Source organism: Gaeumannomyces tritici (genome assembly GCF_000145635.1).
Source record: "Gaeumannomyces tritici R3-111a-1 unplaced genomic scaffold supercont2.7, whole genome shotgun sequence".
Lineage (NCBI taxonomy): Eukaryota > Fungi > Ascomycota > Sordariomycetes > Magnaporthales > Magnaporthaceae > Gaeumannomyces > Gaeumannomyces tritici.
In genome coordinates this window covers 2174172-2197519 of record NW_008804551.1, presented here as the reverse complement: position 1 = coordinate 2197519, position 23348 = coordinate 2174172, and the positions used below count along the sequence as shown (strand labels likewise).

General features: G+C 59.5%; 6 protein-coding genes across 6 annotated transcripts; 1 reads left to right on the top strand and 5 right to left on the bottom strand.

Annotated features, from left to right (window-relative positions):
* Nucleotides 1-83: 83 nt before the first annotated feature.
* Nucleotides 84-1680, bottom strand: GGTG_12031 (hypothetical protein). Its single transcript, XM_009229924.1, has 2 exons — nucleotides 636-1680; nucleotides 84-570 (listed from the first exon to the last, which is right to left on the bottom strand). Exons 1-2 carry the CDS (start codon nucleotides 1102-1104, stop codon nucleotides 212-214), a joined length of 828 nt encoding a protein of 275 aa, XP_009228188.1. The 5' UTR covers nucleotides 1105-1680; the 3' UTR covers nucleotides 84-211.
* Nucleotides 1681-1951: 271 nt separating this feature from the next.
* GGTG_12030 (hypothetical protein) lies at nucleotides 1952-3968 on the bottom strand (the record flags this gene model as incomplete). The annotated part of the gene is made up of 4 exons (XM_009229923.1): nucleotides 1952-2060; nucleotides 2195-2431; nucleotides 2512-2973; nucleotides 3067-3968. The coding sequence occupies 4 exons, from the start codon at nucleotides 3966-3968 to the stop codon at nucleotides 1952-1954; spliced, it is 1710 nt and encodes a 569-aa protein (XP_009228187.1).
* Nucleotides 3969-4722: 754 nt separating this feature from the next.
* On the bottom strand, nucleotides 4723-9202 carry GGTG_12029 (GTPase-activating protein GYP2). Its single transcript, XM_009229922.1, has 2 exons — nucleotides 8272-9202; nucleotides 4723-8203 (listed from the first exon to the last, which is right to left on the bottom strand). The coding sequence occupies exons 1-2, from the start codon at nucleotides 8692-8694 to the stop codon at nucleotides 5060-5062; spliced, it is 3567 nt and encodes a 1188-aa protein (XP_009228186.1). The 5' UTR covers nucleotides 8695-9202; the 3' UTR covers nucleotides 4723-5059.
* Nucleotides 9203-11056: 1854 nt separating this feature from the next.
* GGTG_12028 (AGC protein kinase) lies at nucleotides 11057-14018 on the top strand. Its single transcript, XM_009229921.1, has 3 exons — nucleotides 11057-12204; nucleotides 12310-13018; nucleotides 13098-14018. The coding sequence occupies exons 1-3, from the start codon at nucleotides 11877-11879 to the stop codon at nucleotides 13423-13425; spliced, it is 1365 nt and encodes a 454-aa protein (XP_009228185.1). The 5' UTR covers nucleotides 11057-11876; the 3' UTR covers nucleotides 13426-14018.
* On the bottom strand, nucleotides 13528-17095 carry GGTG_12027 (hypothetical protein). Its single transcript, XM_009229920.1, has 3 exons — nucleotides 16821-17095; nucleotides 16422-16736; nucleotides 13528-16244 (listed from the first exon to the last, which is right to left on the bottom strand). The coding sequence occupies exons 2-3, from the start codon at nucleotides 16643-16645 to the stop codon at nucleotides 14708-14710; spliced, it is 1761 nt and encodes a 586-aa protein (XP_009228184.1). The 5' UTR covers nucleotides 16646-16736; nucleotides 16821-17095; the 3' UTR covers nucleotides 13528-14707.
* A 534-nt stretch (nucleotides 17096-17629) lies between these two features.
* On the bottom strand, nucleotides 17630-21421 carry GGTG_12026 (CK1/CK1/CK1-D protein kinase). Its single transcript, XM_009229919.1, has 5 exons — nucleotides 20929-21421; nucleotides 20458-20562; nucleotides 19782-20343; nucleotides 19202-19694; nucleotides 17630-19074 (listed from the first exon to the last, which is right to left on the bottom strand). The coding sequence occupies exons 2-5, from the start codon at nucleotides 20467-20469 to the stop codon at nucleotides 19065-19067; spliced, it is 1077 nt and encodes a 358-aa protein (XP_009228183.1). The 5' UTR covers nucleotides 20470-20562; nucleotides 20929-21421; the 3' UTR covers nucleotides 17630-19064.
* Nucleotides 21422-23348: the final 1927 nt, after the last annotated feature.

The following is a 23348-nucleotide window of genomic DNA, read 5'->3' as shown; positions in this document are numbered from 1 at the left end:
TGATTATGACGCCGCTTGGGAGGCCGCCAATCAGGGCTGTCTAAAGCTGTGGCAAGACACAAGCCGCTCACCAAAGTTCACAAGTACCCGGCAGCAAAATCCATGGCTGACAAAACTGGCAAAAGAAAAGGGCAAACTAATGTGAACCTAGTTCATGTATATGCCCCAGGTTATCCTCCGCAAACCGAACAAGACAGCCATCTTGTACCTCCTAAAGCTCTTCGCCCGTATCGTTGGCTGCGCCGCCAAACCCACTGACGACGGCCGATGATCGGAGAGCAGTCTCACCCACCGACCAGTAGCCCTCCCATGGGGTGCAGGCGAACGACTCGAGGGGCTCTGGAGGGGCCGTGTTGAAAAACCACCCGTCGCCCAGCGAGAGCGTCGCGTTGGCCGGTGATGTCGGCCCTGGCGTTTGACCGGGCCCGCCGCCGGCACCAGCACCACCACCTCCTCCTGCTCCTCCTCCTCCACTACCACCACCACCGCCGCCGCCGGTGCCAGTGCCGCTCGGAGCAGTGGTCGAGGTCCCTCCCGGATTGATAGTTCCATCTGGCTGGCAATCCCTAACTGTTATGTCCGATTCACGTCAGCAAACAGCACCATCACAGATAGCCGCAAGCGGGTCAACTCACCAAGCGCAGGGACGAGCTCGACGCTCCTGCATCCGGGGGGCAGGTCCCCTGGCCCCGCAAACGTCATCCAGACCACGCCCGTCACGTCCAAGCAGAAACCCGAGACGCCGCCGACAAAGGCGTCATTGAACCAGACGAGGTCGCCGTCGGCCAGCCTCCACTCGCGCGTGAGTGCGCGGGCCGGCGCGCCCGGCGCGTCCGCGGTGAAGTGCTGGTATGGCACGCCCGGGTCGGTCGAGACGAGGCGGCCGTCGGCGGCGCGCAGCGCGCCCCGCCCGTCGACGCTGAAGGCCGCCGCGGCGTTGCAGTCGCCGCTGACGCCCAAGCCCGCCCCGGACCCGGACCCGCCCACGAAGCCGCGGGCGCCCGGCGCGGGGCCGAGCCGCCGGCGCTTCTCGAGGCCGCGGCGCCCGTTGTTGTTGTTGGCCGTGGTGGTGTCGGAGCCGCTGCCGCTGCCGCCGTCGCCCATGGGGTTCGATCCCACGACCTGCAGTACGAGGGGCTCGGTCGGGGCGGGCTCGACGGTGGTGAAGGCCGGCGAGGCTGCTGTGGTCGGGCTGCCTGCTGGAGGATCTGTGGGGGTACCGGCTGGGGGAGGGCTCGTGGAGCTCGGCGAAGTCGTGCTGGAGGGGCTGGTCGTCGTGCTGGTCGTCGAGCTACTGGTTGTGGCCGAGGAACTACTACTTGACGTGGTTGTCCTGGATGTGCTACTTGTGCTAGTAGAGCTTGTGCTTGTGGTGGTAGTAGAACTGGTTGTAGTGGTGCTCGTGGAGGTCGACGCTGTGCTCGTTGTTGCGCTTGGTGTGCTAGTTGTTTCAGCACTCGTATCCGAGGTATTCGAGGTGGTCTCTGTGGTGGCTTCTGTGGTCGTATCTGACGTTGTCTCTGTGGTGGTGTCCGAGGTGGTGTCTGTAGTAGTAGTGGTATCCTCGCTGGTAGTGGATGTTGTCGTTGTCGTGTCCGATGTGTCTGCTGTGGTTTCCGCTGTCGTTGTCGTGTCCGATATGTCTGCTGTAGTTTCCGTAGTTTCCGTGGTTTCCGTTGTAGCAGTTGTATCTGTAGTTTCCGTTGCAATAGTCGTTTCCGTGGTTTCCGCTGTGGTAGTTGAGTCTGTGGTGTCGGTTGTAGTCGTTGTTTCAGTAGTTTCGGTTGTCGTACCCGTGCTCTGCGTTGTAGTTGTAGTTTCAGATGTCTCCGTTGTAGTGTCCGAATCCGAATCTGTAATGCTCGTCGACGTGTCCGAGCTGGTCGTGTCTCCAGTTGTGGTCATCGATGATTCCTCCGAGGTACTCGTGTCTGAGGTGGTGCTAGTAGTTTCAGTGGTATCCGTCGTTGATGTTTTTGTCGTGGAAGTCTCTGTAGTAGAAGTCTCCGTGGTAGTCTCCGTGGTAGCAGTCCCTGTCGTCGAAGTCGTGGTGGTAGAGGCTGAAATGAAACAAAGCATGTTAGTCCACATCATTTCACCTGATGCACATATATCTCATGTGCCGTCGAGCGCTCATCCCACGGGCGCTGTATCATTATTACACCCACTTTCGGCGTCGTCAGTGCACGGATACCCCGTGGGATACGGGTACTGCTCAAAGTAGTCGATGTAGAACGGAACAAGGTTGGGTTGGGGCGCCGGCCCTGACGATTTCCTATAATAGACCAAATAGTAGGCCTTATTACCGTTAAAGGCGTCGGGCTTGCCGCCGCAGAAGGTGTTGGTCGGCCGCAGGCAGCGCTCGGTGCAGAACCCGGCGTTGACCGGCGCCGAGCGGTCGTCGCTACTCGCGGTGGCGCAGTAGCAGGATCTATCGAGGGAGAGTAGGGGGGGGAGGTGTTAGCAAAACATGTGCTTCAGCAGAATAAAGGGGTCCATCGTGTCTCTTACTGCGCTATCCCGCCTATCATGGCAAAGGTGCTCCCGGCGCACTGGGCGGCACACGCCTCAAGATCGCCGACGCCTGCCGCGTTCGGCCCGCTGACGGTGAAGCCCGGGGGCGTAGACCCGCCGCTCGACTGCTCGAAGCAGCCGTACAGGCTCCAGCGCTCGGCGCCCGACTCGAAGCCGGGCAGGAAGTTGTAGGTGTCCAGCGCCAGCGTCACCCTGTCCGACACCCCCTTCCCCCGGGACTCCGGGAAGCCCTTCGTAGCAGGTCCTCTCCTAAGGTCCGAGGGAAGGGTCCAGTTGCACTCGAACCCAACCTGGTAGCCGTCCTGGTCCAATACCGCCCAGCCCGGCACCCGCGGGATGGAGCAGCCGGTCAGCTCCTTGGCTATGTAGACGGGGAAGATTTCCTTTTCCGCGTCCCCACAGCACTTTTGCGTCCTTGGATCGCAGTCCCCGGTGCCGCTGTTCAGTCGCATACGGCCGTTAGCTGGATCTATAATGGAACCAAGAAAAAAAAAGGGGATAGCGAAACAGGGATCAAAAAGAAAAACTCACCCATCGCAGCGCCTGCGGCACGACGGGTTGTCGTCGTTGATCTGGTACGCCTGATAGCCAAACATGGTAGAGCAGAAGCACTGGACAGACCCTGAAGGGTTCGGGTGATTGTAGCAGTCGTTGAAGTCGAAGGAGATCTTGTCCGGGTCCGCGGCGCCGTTGAACCCAAAGCTCAGCGGGAAGCCCCAGAGCCCCTCGACGCCACTGCCGGCGCCGGCGCCGGCCTCGATGGCGCACATCCTGTCGCACGACGCCACGTTCGGGAGCTCGCGGGTCGGGCTCGGGTTCCCCGGTCTGATGCACTGGCGGTAGTTGGTGCCGAGGCCGCCCAGGAAGAAGTAGCCGCCGAAGCTAGGATAGATGAAGCAGCCGAGGAACGCCGAGATGTCGGCGCCGCTGTCCCAGACCGGCGTCCCGGTCTCGTAGATGGCCGGCGGCTTGTAGCTGCTGTCCCAGTAGACCGAGGCGAAGTTGCCGGACCCCCCGCACTGCTGGCCCCGGTCGCCGGGGCAGGGCCTGTTGCACGCCGCGGGCGTGTCCGTCAGCCCCGTGTCGTCGTAGCCGTCCTTGAGGCAGTAGCAGGTACCGCCGTGGAACATGGCGATGTTGTGCCCCGCGGCCCGGCAGGCCTTTGTGCACTTGGCCGGCGTGGCAGTATTGTTATATTCGGCATCCGACCAGGTTGGGTTGATCCGGCCCGAGAAGAAGCCGTCGTAGTTGTCGGGGTAGTAGGTCAACGCCTTGCTTGGCAGCAGAGTCGTGCCCGTGACGTCAAAGCAGCCCATTCTGTACCAGTACTGGCCGTCACGCTCGCAGGTGTCAGACGACGGCGCGTCAAATGCCCCCTGGGCGGCCACAAGGGCCGCCAAGGCAAGGGCCGCTGGCAAGAGCGCCGGCCACATGGCGGCGGCGAGCCCGAGGCTGGTTTCAGATGGACGTCAAAGATTTATGTGAATATTGCAAGTGGGAAATGGGAATAACGACCGCCCCAAGGTTTGCGTGAGGAGGTTCCAAGAAAGCTGCCCCTGGGAGAACAGATGCTGATTTTAGATGGAAGTCGACGACGTAGGCCAATACGGGAAGCCGAAAGGAGGATATCGGGAGGGCGTAAAATGAAATGTATCGAGTTCGGCAACCTGTCTCTCGCCAAAGATCGCAGTAAGATAAGATGTAAAGGTAATCCAACAAGCTGCTTCTCACCAAGGATCACTGCCGAGTTGGTGGAGAGAGAACCCACACGAACGCCTCCCGGTAGATATTCCCCAGAGTTGGGGAGCAACCAGTAGCGTGGGAGCAAGTGAAAGGAACATGACGCAAACCCAATGCAGCATTCCGTAGGGTGTCTCGGGGAGCTCGAACCATGGGCAACCCGGTGACCGGGACGAAGGGATTGGGAGACTAGGTACGCGGCCACTGCAGTCGACCCAAACTGCCGTCTGCTAGCGTCTCCCTTCTGGCTCGCCGAGAAAGGCACGCACAAAGGACAAGTGGCGCCGGCTCTGCAAAGAGGAATGATAACGTGCCGATCACCACACCGGCATGTCATGGCCGCATCGTCAGGTAGCGCGTGCTTGGCAGTCCATTCTCCCGAACGGGGTGTGGTGGTGGCGCCGAGTCCGATGGCTCGAGGGAGCAGGGAGGCAGCCTAGATTCGTCGTCGCCACCAAAGCAAGAAAAATCAAATCTCTTGAACAAGACTAGCGTGAGGGAGCACGCGCTCACTTTAAGTGCCCCAGGGCTGTCTGTTTACTGTCTTTTGAGCATTGTCTTGTGTGAATAAACCGGGAAAAACGAAGCAAAGCGCGTGCGGAACATGCAGACAGGAGATAAAGTCCAGACATACAGCAAGCAAAAATGATGGGGAAAAAGGGGGGAAGTAGAGGATGTCAACCACACGCTGTTCTAACCAATTCAAGACAAGAGAGACAGGCGAACGATGACGCCCACAACACTAGACAAAAAGAAAATGACTTTGCCTTCCCCCTTCTCAAAATCAACCCTCAAACTCCACAATTCTTTGCCCTCCTCCCGCGCCGCTGCCTGCGCCGCCAGGCCCCTCTGCCCTCCGCCGCGCAACAGGCGCATGCTGCGCCTTCCCGCTACTGCCTCCCTCTCCTCCATCCGCGTCCTCCTCGCCCCCGTCCGCCTCGGCGTCGGCTCCCTCGAGCAGATCCCTGTCCGACGACCTGGCCGGTCCAGCCCCACGCACCGCGCCGCTGGCTGAGGATGAGGGCTTCTCGCGGATGCCGATGTCGTCGTCGTCGTCCTCGTCGTCGTCCGCGACGGGGCGGCGCTGGCCCCCGTTGCCGGCCTGTTGTTGCTGAGCCAGCGCGTTCTTCTCCATCTCTCGCTGCGCATCCTCCATGCGCCGGCGCACCTCGGCTGCCACACGTGTCGCGTCCGTCACGATGCCGTCCAACACTCCCCTGATGCCTCCCACGGCGCCTCCACCGGCCGCAGCCACAGCCTTGCCTGCCCCAAACCCGATGTTTCCAAAAGTAGTCAGGGGCGTCGTCGCCATCGGGCTTGCCACGGCAGACGAGGCGCCGGCAAGGCCTTCGACGATGCGGAACGACGTTGGGAACGACGACTCGAAGAATTGTTCTAGCAGTTCGTCTGCTAAAACCACCATGCGGAACGTCGGAAGCGTGATGTGCATCGGGTTCGAGGGGTCCAGCGCCACATTGGCGGCCGCCTCTGACTGTGCCTTGGACACCTTGCGGCCGCCCATGCCCTGCTCTCCTGTCGGTGGGCTCGTGGACTTCGGTATCACCGCGGCCGCCTCCGCCGTCTCCGGTGCCAGTCTTTGCGCCGGTTGGGGCTTGGGGCTTCCCGGGGGAGAGTCCATAGCCAGGAGATCCTCCTCGTCCGATTCCTCGTCTGATTCGTCGTCTCCTATCGCGAAGGCGTCGGGATCGACAAGGGCAGGCGACATGGGCGTGATTGCCTTATCCTGAGCCCTTGGCGCCTCCAGATAGTCATCCTTCTCTCGCGCACAAGGGTCCGGGCGGACTAGGGAGTCTTGATTCTTAGGGTGGTCCGGGTCCGCGTACTCGAAGCATCTCCTTATGAAGGCGCTGATGCTGCCCAGGAACCTCTCGTTAGTGGAGCCAGTGGCGGTATTAACGCTGAGGGTGGTGCCGTCGCCACCTGCCACCTGGTGCTCCGAGTAGCCGTTCAGGGCCACAGTTGAGGCCGACGGGCTCAGTGTGCCCTCGAGACCCCTCCTGGAAAGGAAAAGGAGAGCCTCGGATATCCTCAGGATGCCCTCCCGGTCAACCTTGCCGTCACCGTCGTCGTCGTATAGTTCGAACAGGTATGTGATGGTGCCCATGATGTCGCGCTTCCCCTTGATGCGGGCCATGCCCGTCACCACGTTCTGCAACGTCAGCGCCCCCTCAGATTTAACGTCCCATTTGGCAAACAGCCGCTGCAAGAACTCGTGGTCCGCCGGCTCTGGGCCATTGCCCCAGGGTGACAGCGCCAGCCTGCCGTTCCTCTGGTTGTTGAAGAGCTGGCTCCTGTCTCGCTCGGTGAAGGTGTCTCGCCGAGGCGTCGTCGGCGAGTCCGACATGGACCACTTTGTCACACCGGCAAGGAACTCTCGGAAGGCGTCGTAGTCCATCAGGCTGGTGCTCGCGCCGAGACCCACGCGGCCCTTTTCTACCTCAGGCTCATGGACCCTCGGACGGTTTGCTCGGGCCCTCCGCTGCTTCTCCTCCTGAATCATGCCCTCGCGCTGCTGACGCTCATAGAGGACCGTGTAAAAGCGGTCGTACAAGGCGCCCAGCTCCTCGGTGCTGAGCAACTTGCTATCGGCGCCCAAGTTCCTGAGGGCAGTTCGCTTGGCAAAATTCTCAATGTTGTTGAGCACGGCGTCCTTGTTCTTGAGTCGCAGTTCCGTGATGCTGGCCTGCGTGATTCCCGAGAACTCCTTGAAGGCGACGACCATCAGCTCCTGGAAACGCGTGACGGCCCGCAGCTTGGGGTTCTCGGATTTGGGGTGGGCGGACTCGTCTAGGCGGGAGAAGTAGGACTTGAGGACAGAGATGAAGGCGCCGTCGTCGGCCGCATCCAGCAGCTCCTCGCCGTTTATGCGGAGGATGGCGAGGCCGACCTGGAAGAGCACCTTGGGGCCCTCGACGAAAAACACGTCCAGGACCCTGAAGGCAAATACCAATGGCATCGAGTTTATATACAGCGACAGGAACCAGGGAAGCGATACCACCGAAAGTTGCACGTCGCTCTTAACGAGGTGTTCCCAGAGGATGGGCATCGTCTTTTCTACCAGACACTCGAAAACCTTTTGGTCCAGCAGAGTGCCGTACATGGTCGTCGAGTAGTAGCCGGGGACCAGGCGATCGCAAAGGGTCCAGAGCAGAAAGAAGGCCTGGGCCTCGGACATGTAGATCAACAGAGCGGCGACAACGATGTTCATGGCCTGGCAGTAACCCACGTCGGCGTTGACCCAGCTGTATGCGGTAAGCACCCTGCGCAACCTCCCGATGCCAATCTCGTCCTGGAAGCCTGGGTACTCGGGCAGACTGCGGTTCAGGTCCTTCTCAATCTCGTCGATTGCCAGGGACTCCTTGCCCTCGTGCTTTGCCAGAGTGTCGTGGTACATGGTTGGGCTCTCGAGCCGCAGGTACAAGGACCCGGATGTCAACTCCCACATCTCGCCGCGTAACCTGTTTGGCAAACCGACGCGGATGAGCTTGTGAAAGGTGGGCTGGCGCAGGAGGGTGACGTTGCGGCCGTTGTCTCGGAGGTACTCGGCCCACAGGCGCATCTTGGCCCGGTCTCGAAGCTTTTTGGCGTCGCCGGGGTAGCGGAACTGGAGGCCGAGCCCGGCATCGGGAGAGGGGCGGTCCTTCTGATCATCCGGTCTAAGGAGGTGCTCAGAGTAGTTCTCGAAGACGACGGACTTGAGCTTGGCCACGTTCCCAACTGCGGCTCGCAGGCCTTTTTTCAGGCCGTCACAGAAGCGCTCACATGCCTGACGAGAGCCGGCCAGCTGCACCGTTATTCTTTGCTCGCGGAAGCCCGACTTGTTTTCCTTGTTTGCAGGTGCGGCCTTGCTCTTGTCCTTGCCCGATTCGTGTAGCTGCCCATTCCATGTGGTGATGGCCAGAGAAAACTGCGGGAACTGGCTGTTAGCAAAAGCCGGGGCGTCAAGGTTGTGTGGCTTCCGGGTGGTCGGATTACCTGATAGTTTTGGCTGTTGAGGCGCTCGACCTTGCGGATGGCGCACAGGGGAAATGTGAAGCCGTTGCCGCTGGGGCCGCCGCCGTGTGTCTGGCCGGTGAAGACGGAGGAGCTGGAGGTGGTGGCCGTCTGCAGGAAGCTAGACGCAGTGGTGGAAAAGGCTATATAGGCTTCGGACAGGTGCAGACGGCCGACATAGTGCCAGCCCATTTCGTGGGACTTCTCACCCTGTGTGACATTGGAGGGCGGGATTGTGAGCTCGGCGGCGATCTCGTAAAGCGGGTGTTGGGAGGCCGGCAGGCGGAACTGGTGCTGGAAGAGAGTGGCCTTGGACGGGTTCTTGTCGGACTGGCTGAGGTTGAGACCCTGTGTCGGGTCGAGCAGCTCCTGTGCCTTTTGCACGAAGCTCGAGAGGTTCCACATGGCGACGATGCCTGTCTGGTCGACGAGGCCGTGGGTTCGGTCGGGGGTTCAACCCCCTGAATCTCGAGCACGGCTCGATGGGGGAGGCACGGGATTGGCGGAGGGGAGCAGATGGACGACGCTGTTCGTGGTCTGCGGCTGCGGGAGAGGGCAGCTGTCGTAATCGGCAGAGCGGGAGGGTGTTGGAAGGGCGAGCACAAGGACACGAGGCCGTGTGGATGGCAGAAGGAGGAAGGAATTGAATGGTTGGAGGGTTGAAATCTGGGGACGAAGCCACAGGCGGGCGGCTAGTCTAGGGGGACTGGCTGGCGTGATGATGGCGGCAGACGGGGTTCATTCGGGGTATACGGTAGGAAACAGCAGATCAGACAGCGAGAACAAAGGCAGAAGCAAAAAAATTCTGGTAGCACACGAGAATGGTCGTCGTCGGCCCGCGCGGGCTTCATCAGCCTTTCTCGTCTGGCGGAGCTGACCTGTGCTCTCTGAGCGTGCCCGTCGTTCGCTTCAGCTCGCTTGCCTCTGCGGTGGATTGGGGCGGGGAGCTCGGCGGGCTGTCTCCCTATTCGCGTGCTGCAGAGAAGCTGACAGCCTGTCGAGGGCCCCACTTGGCAGCAAGCCTGCTGTCAAGCCCCACTCTGCCTCGTGCTCTGCCAATTGCTGGTCGCGGCTCAAACGGCTCAGTGCCGGGCACGGTGGGACGATCAATTGGTTGGTTTCGGTAGCCTCTTCTGGAGAGATTTTGGAGTCTAGCATAGCAAAGCACGTAGAGGCTCTAAGTAGAGGCTCCAACTCAGTACCTCTACGTACCTACTACCAAGTGATAGGTCACAGAAAAGCCGAGTGCCGTCCGTGTCAGGAACAACAAAAGACAGCGCCTCGACCCGACGGCCTGGCAAACCAACGAACGGGCTGAATCCCGGCGTCCCTTCCAGCCCGAACCAGTCTCTCGGCGGTCCTCGAGTCGGCGGTCGACTGGCTGGCACTCGGCTCGGACACTGATAAAACAGACAGTAAACCCCAAACAATGACGTGCACGCCGAGGAACATGTACACATGTACGTTCATCGCAAGACTCTCCAGGAAGGCGATTTTCTCATCAACACGGCATGATGGTGCCGTCCGATGCCGGACATGGATCGAGATGTGGGATGAAGTGAAGCCGATGGGCCAGATGGAAGGTTCTTGCGGTTGTCAAGATTGATGGAAGGTTATTGTGGTTTATTATATCAAGATGGACAAGATGGAAGCAAAAAGGGCAGAGGCGTAGCAACAAAGGAAGGACAGAAAAGGTGGGGGCCGGGTCCACGTTACTTGTTACTTGCATCATGCGCGTTGCATCATGTAACAGGAGGCTGCTGTGCTGTGCACCAGAGCCGCCAGCCAGACGTCGCGGGCCGGCCCCCGATCCCTCCTCCTCCTCGCCATCTGACTCTCTTGTCCATCTGATCGCTGCCGGCGCTAGCGAGGCTGATCGAGATGTGCTGCTGCCATCCAGAAGAGATGGCACGTTCGAGGCTTATATCTGCGGGGGACCTCGGCACAGCAGCTCGCGCAAGCCGTTGATGGCCAAAAGTTACGGTAGCACGGGCAGATCTCAGTGCACCAGGCAGGTAGTAGGTGGTAGTGTAAAGAGGTATCCAGTCGAGGTGCCCGCCTTTGCGTCTCCATCTACGTCATAGCTGTGCTGGCCAGCCGCGCACGTTGCTGCTCGTACGTTGGGTGGCAGACACAGAGTTGGCTCGCGACTGCACACGAGCCGGGGACAACTGCTGCCGCGACCTTGAGCTCATGTTTTTTTCTTCTTTTTTTGGTCCGTCATTCATGTTATTTTGCATCCAGACCATCTTGTTCTTATTTCGTCGGGGAAACGTCACAATGGAGCCTGGGGACAGGGGTCGAGGCTCAAGTGGAAGCAAATCAAGAGAAATTACCAAGGACCAGCCACGTTTGGGGTTTTGGTTTTCTGTCTGTCTGGACGACTGGGTGCGTGTAGAGAGGGAGAGATAGAGAGAAAAGCTGTTCTTATTCCCACTCGGTTGGCCTCTTCGGCGAGAAGCCATCGTAGCTCTCCTCGCTAGGCCTCCCCTCTAGGCCTCCTCGCACCACATCGGCAAGCACCCGACGACAAACAGCACGCACAACCAGCGACGCCAGCACGGGTTGGGGGGTCATGGGGGGCGGGCATGGGTGCGGGCATGCATGCAATCCAGCGTCAACCGCCGCCATCCCTGTCCGCATAAGTCACTGGCCAGGGTCTGTCAGTGGCGCCCCTCCCCGCCGAATCCATTGACCGGCGCTCCAATCCCACCACCGCCGTTTCTCGCCGCGCCATCACATCATCAGGCCCGTCCAGCAGGATCGCGGCTGCTCGACCAGGCACGGCACCCCAGGTAACCCCACGCTGCACATCGGCCAGCCGTCTCGGCCAGCCATCTCCTGTTCTTGTTGTTGTTGCTACCACTGCTGCTGCCCTATTTCCGCTCATCCCCCCCCTCCACCCGTTTTCCTGCCACGGTTCAAATCGGAGATACTACATGCCAGATCTCTTACACGGACGGGGTTGCGTCCCAAGTCCCACACCCGTCATCGCAGCCCGGTTAAAGGCACGCTCTCCCTAGCCGATACCTCCATAACTCCGGTTTACATGTTTTTGCGCCGGGCCTCGACGGCACTACCCAGTCCCAATTCCGCAACCAGATTGCCCGTCCGACTGGTTGTTGCCCAAGGCCTGAGAAAGGAAATCCCGCCCCCGGTCGTTTGTCGGAAACCGTTTCGCCTGCCAGCCAACCTGACCCTCTTTTTTTTTCCTCCGAGAAAAGCCGCTGGGCTAGAACGAAACTCTTTGGTCCTGATCCTTGCCAGATCGTGTCCGCACCCCCCATCGTGGCCCAAGCAAACCGAGCGAGCCAGAACCGCTTACGCTTTGCCCTGCCCAAACGTCCAACCATCTTCGCAGAGTCAAACAGCAGCCACGGGGAAAAGAAAAGGAACGGCAGCAGCAAGGAAAAGCCTGTGCGCCTCACGGAAAAGACCAAGAATACTAAAGATCCAAAGCGAAACCTCGTCCTGGCCGTCTCCGCGGGAGCCAATTCTCCCATCCCGCCCCTTTTACCTCTCACCCCCCGCCCCGCCCCTCGCAGCGGCGCAAGTCGGAGCGCGCTAGGCATTGGACAGCAGCCACCATGGCGGCGGCTCTGGCGCACTCGTCGGGCCCGATCCCGTCGGTTGTGGGCGTGCCGTCGAGCTCGGCCGCGTCCTTTGGCGGCAGCAACGGCATGGGAGGAGGAGGAGGAGTAGGAGGAGGAGTTTCACACGGCCTCCATCACTTACAGCAGCAACATCAGCTCCGCCAGCAGCAACATAACCAAAACAACGGCAGCAGCCAGAGCGATGCGCCCGCACAACAACAACCACAACAGCCACCGCGCAACTCCGTCGATTCATCACCGCAACAGCAGCCGAGGAAGCTGCAGCTCGGCGACTTTACCAGGGTCAGGACATTAGGCACAGGTAAGGAGGAGCATACAGCCAGCCAGCCAGCCAGCCAGCCAGCCAGCCAGCCCCTGGGGATCTCACAACCACTGCTAACGTCATCTTCAAACCAAAAAAAAAAAGGCACTTTTGCGCGCGTCTGCCTCGTCAGGCCGTCCAACCCCCAGACCGACGCCGAGCGTGCGCAGGTGTTCGCCCTCAAGATCCTGCGCAAGACCGAGGTGATCAAGCTCAAGCAGATCGACCACGTGCGCCACGAGCGCGCCATCCTGGCCGAGGTGTCGGGCCACCCCTTCATCACCAACCTGCGCGCCTCCTTCTCGGACCGCGACTTCCTGTACCTGGTGCTCGACTACGTCCCCGGCGGCGAGCTCTTTAGCTATCTGCGCAAGTACCGCCGCTTCAACGAGCGCATGGCCGTCTTCTACGCGGCCGAGATCGTGCTCGTGCTCGAGTACCTGCACGAGGCCCAGGGCGGCGTCGCCTACCGCGACCTCAAGCCCGAGAACCTGCTGCTCGACGAGCAGGGCCACATACGCCTGGTGGACTTTGGCTTCGCGAAGCGCCTGGGCGGGAGGCCGGGGAAGGCGGCAGAAGCTGCCGGCGGCACCAGCACCAGCGCCAGCAGCGGCGGCGGCGCAAACGGAACGACAAACGGCCCCGTCGAGACGTACACGCTCTGCGGGACGCCAGAGTACCTGGCCCCCGAGGTCATACACAACAAGGGCCACACCACGGCCGTCGACTGGTGGGCCCTCGGCATCCTGATATATGAGTTCCTGACGGGCTACCCGCCGTTCTGGCACCAAAACCCCATCGAGATTTACAAACAGTGCGTTCTTTTTTTTTTCTTCTGCCCATCCCACAGCCCCTTGACATACGCTAACCCCATGCTACCCCCTCCCAAACAGGATCGTCGAGAAGCCCGTCGTGTTCCCGCAGGACCCGCCCATCTCGCCCGAGGCGCAGGACATCATCCGCCAGTTCTGCACCGTCGACCGCTCCCACCGGCTCGGCAACATCAGCGGCGGCGCCGCACGCGTCAAGGAGCACCCCTTCTTCCGCGGCGTCGACTGGGACGCCGTCTACCGCCGCGCCCAGCCGGGGCCCATCGTCCCGCCCGTGCGGTACCCGGGCGACGCCCAGTGCTTCGACATATACCCTGAGGAGGACGCGTCCAGGGACCAGTACACGGACGACATGGTGGCGCAGTACGACCACCACTTTAGGGATTTTTGAGGGAGCGAGGCGCCACCGCTGCGGGCTTTCTTCTTCTCTTGTACTATTATCATGACCGGCCCTGTTCCTGTTTTGTTAGTGTTCACTACCATTCACTAGGCCCTTTTATATAGCGGATTACGAGATTTTACTGTTTTTAATTTTTTTAGGGTAGGTTTTGGCATTGCATGTCTCCCCCTCGCCGTCTCCCCATTTCGCAGCCTGTTCTTTCCTCACGTGTGGCCCCCTTATCTACTGGCTAGTCCTGGATTCTCTCTTCTTTCTTGGGAGCACTACGCTGGCTTTTCTTTCTCGCTCCATCTCTGGGTTACCCGCCCACTCGCTTTGAGCGACACCAGTCCATCTGCTACTTTTTTTTTTGTGAGGCTACCTGTTTTCTGTACATAGGCCCCAACCGCGCGCCAGTTTTCCCTACTATTTTACGACGCCGACGATCAACCGGACAGAGGACAGACGAGGCGACGCGACCCGATGAGCAGGCTTTGGCGACCGATTTTTCGCCGTTGAAGGGCTTAGATTCCTTCCCGATCATATCCGTACTATAGAAGGTGATGGTGGTATGGTTTATAGAAGCGTATCAAAGTGGCAACGACAGCAGATGACAGCGAGCTGCTATCGGTCGTTTCCCCCTTGTCACCATAAACGACTGAAGTTCCCGTTGCCAGCCAACCACCCCCCGTTTTTCCTTTCGAGACTTACCGCCCCGCCCTGAGTTAACTAGTGACAAGGAGTATGGCAGCCACATCGAGGCATGCGTTGTAGCTCCGACAAAGGCAATCTGTCCTTCAGCCTGGCATATTATCCCTTTCTTACCCGCCAAAGTATCACAAGAGGTGTTTGGAGAACCTAGAGTTATAATAGCAAACAGCGGCGGTCTTGTTAACCAATCGCCCATTCTGAAGTTGCAGGTCGAGCGGTACTTGGGAAGAAACTGACAGGGTCAAGTGAATAAAGATGTCAAAAAAGGTTCTTGGAGGCTGCTGACAAAAGACTGATACCAGAAGACAGCCGACGCAAACGCTATGTTAGGTATATACCAATCCCACATCTGGTATACACAAGAAACCATGCATCTCGGGCTTGAGCAGCCGACAAGAGTGAGGAGTGAGAACAAATCGCTGATAATCAACATCACCTAACGCCACCACGCCCAACTCCCCAGTGACGGCGGCGTCCACTCGCGCCACCAGCGCGACACGCCCTCGGCCGCCATACCCCCCGCGAGCCCCATAATCCCCAGCCCCAGCCCGACAAATGAGCAGCCCGAGGCCCGCCGCCTCGCCTAGAGGGCCTGGTATAGCCAGTACGTTGACAGCCCAAGCACGGCGAGCGAGCCGAGCGCGACCGCGCCCTCGCGCGTGCACCAGAGCAGCATCGTCCAACCTGTCGCGAACTCGCGCGACCGCGCCGCCCGCCGCCTGGCCGCCGCGTGTATATCGATAGGATACAGTGGCTTCTTCGCGCGACTGCTGCTGCCGCCCACCTCGTTACCAGCCGGCGTCGCCGGCGAGGGCCGACCTAGCTCCTCTGGCGACAGGATGGGCACCCTGACGCGCAAGAAGACGGGCTGATGGTCTGACGACCGCATTAGCGGGAGGGACTGATACGATACCACGTCGAAACGCGCCGTCTCGTCGTCCTCTCCTTGCCCTCTCCGTGCCGGCGCGTCAGCCGGCACACCCGCATACAGCACCCTGTCAGTCCAGCTGGGCCATCTGTGCTTAGCGAAGCGGAAAGGCACCACCAAGCCCGCCGACAGAAGCCCGTTCGCCTCGGCCTCGCGCACCTGGGCCTCGTTGAGCGCGCCGTCGGCCGTCGGCAGGTCGTGGTACTTGTACGTGGGCGCGAAGTTTACGGGCGCCTCCTCGAGGCCTTGGAGTGCTCTCCCCTCGGCCCTCTCGCGCGACAGCTGGTCGCGGTCCAGGAAGGTGCTCCAGTGGTGTTGCGATCCCATCTCCAGAGACGGAAAGGGCTCGTCCCTCTGTGGGCTCCGTTCCGAGATGCGGTAGTTGAGGTCCCCGGCCAGGAAGAGGTGGCTGCCGGGGCGGAAGATAGTGATGTCGCGCAGGGCAGCACGCACGTCGGCCGCTAGCGCCCCGTTGGCCGCCTCGGCCTCGGCCAGCAGACGCTCCGCCTCCTCCTCCTCCTCAGCCGTAGGCTCCTTGCACGCCGCGCTGTCCTGCGCCCGGCCGCCCGACACCGCGGAAGTAGCGGCGGCAGCGGCGGCCACGGCGGCCTGCCCTTCGTCCCCGGCCGCACGCTTGATGACGGCCGTGGGTTCGCCGAAGAGCAGGGCAGAGCAGATTGTGCGCCAGTTGGCGTTGCGCCTACGTAGGTTCCACTCCATGGGCGCCAGGTGCGTCGCCACAAAGGTCAGCTGGGTGGTCCGGCCACCACCCTCCTTGTCTGCGTACAGACACCGCACGCCGGCGGCGCCCTTGTTGCCCATGTCCATGGTGCCGAAGCCGACCTCGGCCAGCTCGACCTGAGACACGGCGCTGGGGTCCCGCGCGAACACCATTACCGCGGTCATACCGACGTTGTGCTGCTGCACCAGAGTGTACGGCTTGGACTGTTGTTGGAGTTCCAGGAGGCTGGTCTGCGGGCCTGGCTCCTCGCTCGAGTCGGCGTTGACGGAGACATTATTGGCAGAGCTGAAGCCGAAGGATGTGGTCGCCGTCGTGGCTAATGTCGATGGCGGCGTGGATTGTACCTTGACGGCGGCCAAGTTGAGGGCATCCTCGTAGCGGGCGAGGAATGGGTTGAGGAAGACGCCGCCGATAAATGCATAACTAAGTGGCGATACCTCCTGGAGGGAGCTGGGCAGCCGAAGAGACGACGCGTTAGTTTGTCGTGATGGATATGCAGCAATGCTTGGTGCAGAAGGCCATCTCGGGCTGATGCGTGCGGGGGTTTTGGCTGGCATGCGTAACACCACCCCGCCAAGCCTGTGCGACTAGCACTGGCATTGTCACTCACAGACAGACGTCACTCACAAAACAACCACCTCGGGCAGCGACGTCGCATTCGCAGCCAAGGCCGTCTGCAGGTGGTGGGCGAAGACATGGCTGTCTATGATGGTCTTTGCCGCGTTGAACGTAAGGACCAAGAGGTCCAGCTTCCGGCGGGCCATCGTCCTGCTGTGGTGGCCGTCGCCGTCGTTGGCGAGTGTGTGGTCGTCTGTCTTGTCGAGGGGTTGAGACCTGAGAGGCGCCTCCATGTTCCGTCCGCCCGTGTCACCGATGCAGATCAATCAATCGGGGCTAGGCACGAGGCTAGGTGAGCAATAGGCTTGCTTTTTTCTCTGGCGTCTTGGGAGGACCTCGGTCGGCCAGTTAGCTGCAATGATTGGTTGATGGTTGTAGGGGCGGTAAACACATCAGCTCGGTAGGTACCTAGTAGATGTTTGTGGTGTGGCCTCAGCTGTGCTCATCGAACGCTTTCGGAAACCCCTTTTCAACCTCCTGCTGTTACGCAGGTATTCGCCTTAGCCTTCAAGGAAGGAACCGTGCAGACTAGGTCCAGCGCTGGAATCCGTAAGTGCGAGGGCAGGAGTGACCGACAATGAAATGAAGCCGTTTCCGGATTGCAGCTTCCCCCGTAAATGTCGCTGGATGACGTAAACAGCACCGCAATTCGATGCGCAGATCCCTCGTCTTGGGATTCTAGGAACAAGGGACACCTTCCCAATCTTATACTCACACAGTCATGATGCCACCATCCCGGATCTGCCAGGAGCCCTGACCCGATTCGCCCATCAATCATCGGGCTGTCGGTCAGCCGCGCTGCGCATCAAAAGTGGGCCCACAGGCGCCCCAAGACGAAGGCACCTGGACATACGACACCGAGTTATCGAGCTGGAGAGCCGTCGACTGGGATGGACAATTATGGGGGAAAGAAATGCAAAGAACAACCAACCCTTTTTTCCGCTACGTAAATATTTGCAAGAGAATGACGATAGCTACAATCAGGTGATGCCATATAACCAAATTCATCAATACTATTATGAGGAGTGAAGAGGGCGGCGGAGAACATGGCTAACATTACGCTAGGCTATCTCGAAGAGCCGTCAACTTCGGCTAATGGCGATGTCTCCAGATGCCGTTGTCGTGTACTAGCATCGGGGCTGTGCGAGTCGGCTTCAACCTGCCTTTCCTTACCTGTGAAGCCTCGTGGGTTAAGAAATGAGTCACAGAAGCAACCTGTGCAGCGACCCGATCTGACGACGGGAGGCGATATAGTGCCAAAGAGCAACGTCAGCGCAGCATGAGCGAATAATGTGTAAAGAAATAAGTGTTTGAAAGCTATCTATGGCCTGCGTATACGCCGATGTGTTGTCAATCTGGTTGCGATGGTCCACCACAGACGGTTCCGGATTTCGAGAGAGGCGGAAGGCATCTTGACGAACGGAGGGGCCGCTGCATGAGCAGTGTCCCATCCGCTTCGCCTCCTTCCTGTCTTGCCCTAACAAGGATCGTTGGCATAGCCACCGCGCCATGCATCCGACCATTGTATTGCCTCTCGCCAAAGACCAAACCCTGCGCTCCGAAAACCAACGCTAATTACGCCCGAGGATGGTGGCGGTCCGGTGTATTGAGCAATAATAGACCCAGGACCTACGGTCCGGAAACCGCAGCTTTGCCACATGCGAAGTCCTCTGGTGGGGCCAGGATGGCGGTGTCGGTGCCGAAAAGGACACACCACACCGAAGGCCACGGCTTGCCAAATGCATCTGCCAGGACGGTGGTCGACTTGGGGCGATCAAAAGCACGTAAATGCTCGGACCACGCCCTCGTCACACCATGTCCACTGAAAAAGCTCCTCGTCCCCTGAATTACATCCCCACAAGCGGGCTCCGAAGCTATGTTGTCAATTGCGAGGAAAAAGACGACCTTCCCAAGTAGTGGGAGGGTGAGGGAAGGAAAGATAAAGAGAAACAGAGGATTTGAAACGGGGATGATGTGGTGCTTCGTAACTTGGAGGCGAATACCGATAGGCGAACGGTGGAGCAGCGAGACGCCGGTCCACGGTCGTTGAATATCAGGTCCTTTCCGAGATCTTCGCAGCCAGAGAATTGTAGATACAATTCCTGACAGAACAGAGGATCCCTAGCTTCGCGGCAGATCCGAGGCTCGAGGCACCGGACATGCCGTTCAACCCTTTCTCGGAAAAGCCCGCCGTCACTCAGTAATCCAAGTCCGGAGGCATAGATTACATCGTGCAGACGGCCGTGCCGAGAGCAGGCCGAGCAAGGAGAGAAAGGAAAGTCGGATGCCGTCGAAAGATGAAGGAAATAAAGAAGCAATCTTGCAGAGATGTTGTCGAGGGGAGACACGTGGTTGCCGTTCGAAAGCGGCTCAGGCTCGATCGCATCGACGCATGCACCAGACCCCGAGGCAGTGGCGGATCTGGCTGCGGATGTGCGGATAGGCGGGGGGAGAAGCCGAGACGATGCAGACGAATAAGAAAAGGCAGACACCACGCCCAACACTGGCAGGTGACAGTGTGGGGATACAATACTCCAAGCTCAACGCCTAGCAGATTTCGAGAGCGTTAGGTAAACGGCCGGTCCGTGCTTCACTTGGTGCGATAGGCGGCGTCTCCGGTGCGGGAGTCCTTGTATGCCGAACGCAGCCTGTTCATCGCACACTGAATGTCAGCAACCACAATTGTCAGCATCTTCCCTCGGCCAGCGTTTGAATCATCGGCACCAAACTCGAAGGAAAATGATTCCTTACAAGGAATGCATGCTGAAATGGACATTCTAGACACTCACATCCTGTCGCTGCCGCCGATGGCGCCTCGGGTGTTGGGCGTTTCCTCGCCGAGGTTCTTGCGAATACGGGTGGTCGCCGCGGCCATACCCTGCTGCGGGTCCTCCTGGGCATCCTTTGCCCGGGTGCCGGTGCCGGTGCCGGCGCCGGTGCCGCTGGTGTTGCTGTTGCCCTTGTACTTGTACACCGTCCAATCGAAGACATAGTCATACTGGAAACCCTCGCGGACGAACAGGTCGCGGAAGATCTTGCGGAGGTAGCTGTAGTCAGGCTTGTCGTCGAAGCGAAGCGACCGCGTGTAGTTGAGGTAGATGGCGAACTCGTTGGGGAATCCGCGGCAGAGAACCTCGGTAGGTGTCGTCATTTTCTTCTCCATGATCCTGTCGTACTTCTGCTTCTTGGTGGCAGCCTTGAGTCCCTGCCACGGCAGAGATCCACGGCAGAAGTAGAGCATCACGTATCCAAGAGACTCCATGTCGTCACGGCGAGATTGTTCTAGTGGGTTACACGATTCGGATTAGTGGTGATGCCCGGCGCACATAAAGTGGAAGGGATTCTCCGGACAAGTAGAGTGAGACTTACCGACACCAAGATGGGTGTTGATGGAAGCATACCGGGCGGTTCCGGTCAGGTTCTTGTTCTCACGGTACGGGATGTGGAAGTGCGTCTTGGGGTCGCGGTACTTCTTGGCAAGACCGAAGTCAATCACGTTGACCTGGTTGCCGCGCTTGCCGATGCCCATCAGGAAGTTGTCGGGCTTGATGTCGCGGTGGATGAAGGACTTGGCGTGGATATACTCGATACGCGAGATGAGCTGGTCGGCTAGAAGGAGAACTGTCTTGAGCGAGAACTTGCGGTTGCAAAAGTTGAACAGGTCCTCCAGACTGGGACCAAGCAGGTCGAGGACCATAGCATTGTAGTCGCACTCGGTTCCGAACCAGCGGACGAAAGGAATGCCGACACCGCCGGCGAGCGACTTGTAGACCCGCGCCTCGTACTCGAGCTGGGGGTGCTTGGCCTTGACGCTCTCGAGCTTGATGGCGATCTCCTCGCCCGAGATGATGTTGGTGCCGAGGTAGATATCACCGAACGAGCCCGAACCGATCTTGCGCCCGATGCGGTACTTATTACCGACACGAAGATCCTGAGGGAGAAGATTATTAGCAAGGTTTTTATCAACGGCAACTCGCCGAAGCGAAAGCAGCTTGTCCATTACGAGGCAAGGCAGCATCGTGGAGTTGCATGCAAAGCCACATACCATGGTAGTCATCTTGACGAGATTTCGGTCCCGAAGACTCGATGTCGATATTTCTTGGGGATTGTCAGAGGCTACACCGAGACGTCGAGATGTTGCTGGTCAGAACTGTCAGAGTTTCCGCTGGGTTAGCGCACAATGAGGGGTTTGGTCTCGCGGCGGTTCCCGCGAGTGAATGAAATTGAGGTCGGTGGGAAACCGTTCGAGGGACACGGCGTGGGATAAATAGAGAAGAAGAAAGTTCAGTCTGAAGGTGATGTAGTGCAAATGATCCGGGGCATCGAGAGAATCGAGTGATGAGAGGCTGTGGTTGGAAAGCAGCAGCCTCACCTCTTCCCCTTGCGTACAGGCCCGACAAGCACCGCCACCCAGCCGACTAATGCCGCGTGACTGAAGGTTTGGCAGGTTTTGGGATTGAAGTGAGAGAAAGCCACGCTGCACGCAGTCAGGACTGCGTCTAAAACAGTCACTCACCTCTGGTTTACTCCCGTCGTCTGGCTTTATCCCCCTCGGCAGGTGCTCGTCCTGGACGGCGTTGAGAGAATGTCAGGAGGCCGAAGACGGGCGTGATGGTGGTGTGTTGGTTTTTGGTGGTTTGGGTTTGGCCCGACCGTGGGTTTGGGGTTGACAGAGGAAGAGTTTGGGGGAGCGCGGCGGGCGGGCGGCAAAATGCACAACAAAAGCGGGCAGCCAGACCGCTCTTTTTGTGTGCAAGGGGGGGGCCGAGAGCAGAGTGGATGAACGAACCTTGTCGGTGGCCGGATGGCAAATGAGCCAGCGAAATAATTCCGGGCCTTTTTTTTTTGGCGCCGTCGACCTGTTCTCAAAACGCGGTGGAAGGAGTCTGAAATCAGATCGGATTGCCGCACAGCTCGTGGGGACGGCAGTGCGATCCGGGTGATGTTCAGAGGGAGGATGGTGGAATGGGCAGAGTTTGGGGTTTTGGAGGAAGAGAAGGGAAGGAATCGATCAAATCGGCGGATGGATTGAGCAGCGTGCAGTTTGAGCACAGTCGAGTCGAGGAGTCGGGCTGGATTCAGGCGGCCCCAGGCACGCAGCGCATGCACTCGGAGCTGCTGGGGAGCCCCGTCGTTGGCCTGGCCCAAGCTGGAGCCTGAGGGAGACCTGTGAGTGGGTCGGGAGCCTGACCTCGTAACCTATCCCGAGCGTAACGTTAGGGGGCTCGACAGAAAAAATGCAGGCGAATACAGGCGCTTGACAGGCCACCCATTCTTGTCCATTTTTCCACTCCCGATGCAGCCTTGGGTCCCTTGAATTGCCGCCCGTGCCCGGCTCGGGAAGGCGGGGCTGCATGTACCCCTACACATTACTGATGCCCAAGTGGTACATGGGCCCTCTCCGCTCCACAGTACGCGTGGACCACAGTGGCAGCAAAATGCACCGTGGCGAGACATTGATTCAAGGCTCCTCGCCCCGCCCTCAACGGCAGGCCAGTGAAAGCCCGACTAGACCGCCCTCCATACCTGTTAGGGCATGGCTGACAAGCACCAGACACTATGCGCGAGGCCCATACCAGGATCCCCCGCACCGACTTGACGTTGGTCCGCCACAGCTGGCGCTGGCGAGATGGGTTGCATGGAACAGGGCGAAACCCGCATCCACGCTCGCTCGCGAGCAGACCCGATGCGGACCAGCAAAGCAACGCAGCAAAGCAAAGCGACTGGCTCGGCTGGGAGTGGCTGGCCAGGCTGTACATGGATTGTAATCACGCCAGCGCACACACACGCGCGCACACGAGATTTCCGGCGTCTGGACCTCGGATTTGCTGCACGCTTGCTGCGCCCGTGGCCAGCCAGCCACGGCGGGCGGAAAAAGTGGAAAGGCCAACGCCATGGCAAGGCGGCGCGCCCTTATTCGGTCATGCCGTCGCCTTTTGCGCGTGGTTGGTCCGCGTCCCAGTCAGCAGCCCGCCCTTATTTCGCGTTGCGTCTTCGTTGGACGTCGTCGATGGACGGTCCAGAAGGTCACCTGGCTTGGCCAGCCGTCGGATGGGACACGATCGTTAGAATAATCGCCTGCCGCTAACAGCCGAGCGAGAGCTGCCTGCAGGCCCATCGACCATGGACCCGCGGCAGCGATGCATCCATCTCGAGGGAAATTCACGTCATTCGAGTTCACGTCATGTTGCTCTTGTCCCGAGATAGAAATCTAAATCCGGCTCCCTGGCCCCCTCCCCAATTTCCGCATCCGAGAGGCGCGGTCACCGAGATGCGAAATGCCAGGACGAAACCAAGACAAAGGGGGTTCCATGGCGCTTGTCATAGTCGATCCCCAACTTCGGAAACCCCGTCCTTGATGAGCAGACGGGAAGCTGAGCTATTTGAGAAGCTGAGTCGGGTCGAGTGGCCGGGCTTCTTCCATGGTCGGCTGGACGTGGCTTCCTCAATGGCTGGCGCTTGGTTTCTCGCTGATGCGGGATCCACCGGGCATCAGCAGGCTCCACGGCATCGGCCGTCTCGAACAACCAAGACTCGCCCGCTTGCGTTGGGCTGCAATGCAAGTGCCGCCTCCCTGTCAGCTTCATTTTGTTGCCCAGCGGGCACCACTCCTGGCCCTTTTCATCTGCTGGCCAACAACTAGGTACCTACATAGCACCCAGCAGCCCATTGACTGGATCACCCGCGGGCGTCGACGCATTCCATCTCGGAGTTTCAACAAGCATGAGCCTGCCATGCGGTGATCCTGATATTCGCCCCTTTATCTATTTATTTTTTGTAATTTTTATCAATCCTTGGATCGCAACTGGCAGGGAGGAGGAACGGCCTAGAATCCTGGCAATTCAAGATGGGGATCCATGGCCCAGCCAGGAAGTTCCCCCACGCGCGCGGCACTTCACCCCCTCCCACTCAGGTCCGATCTGGGCTGTTCTCAAA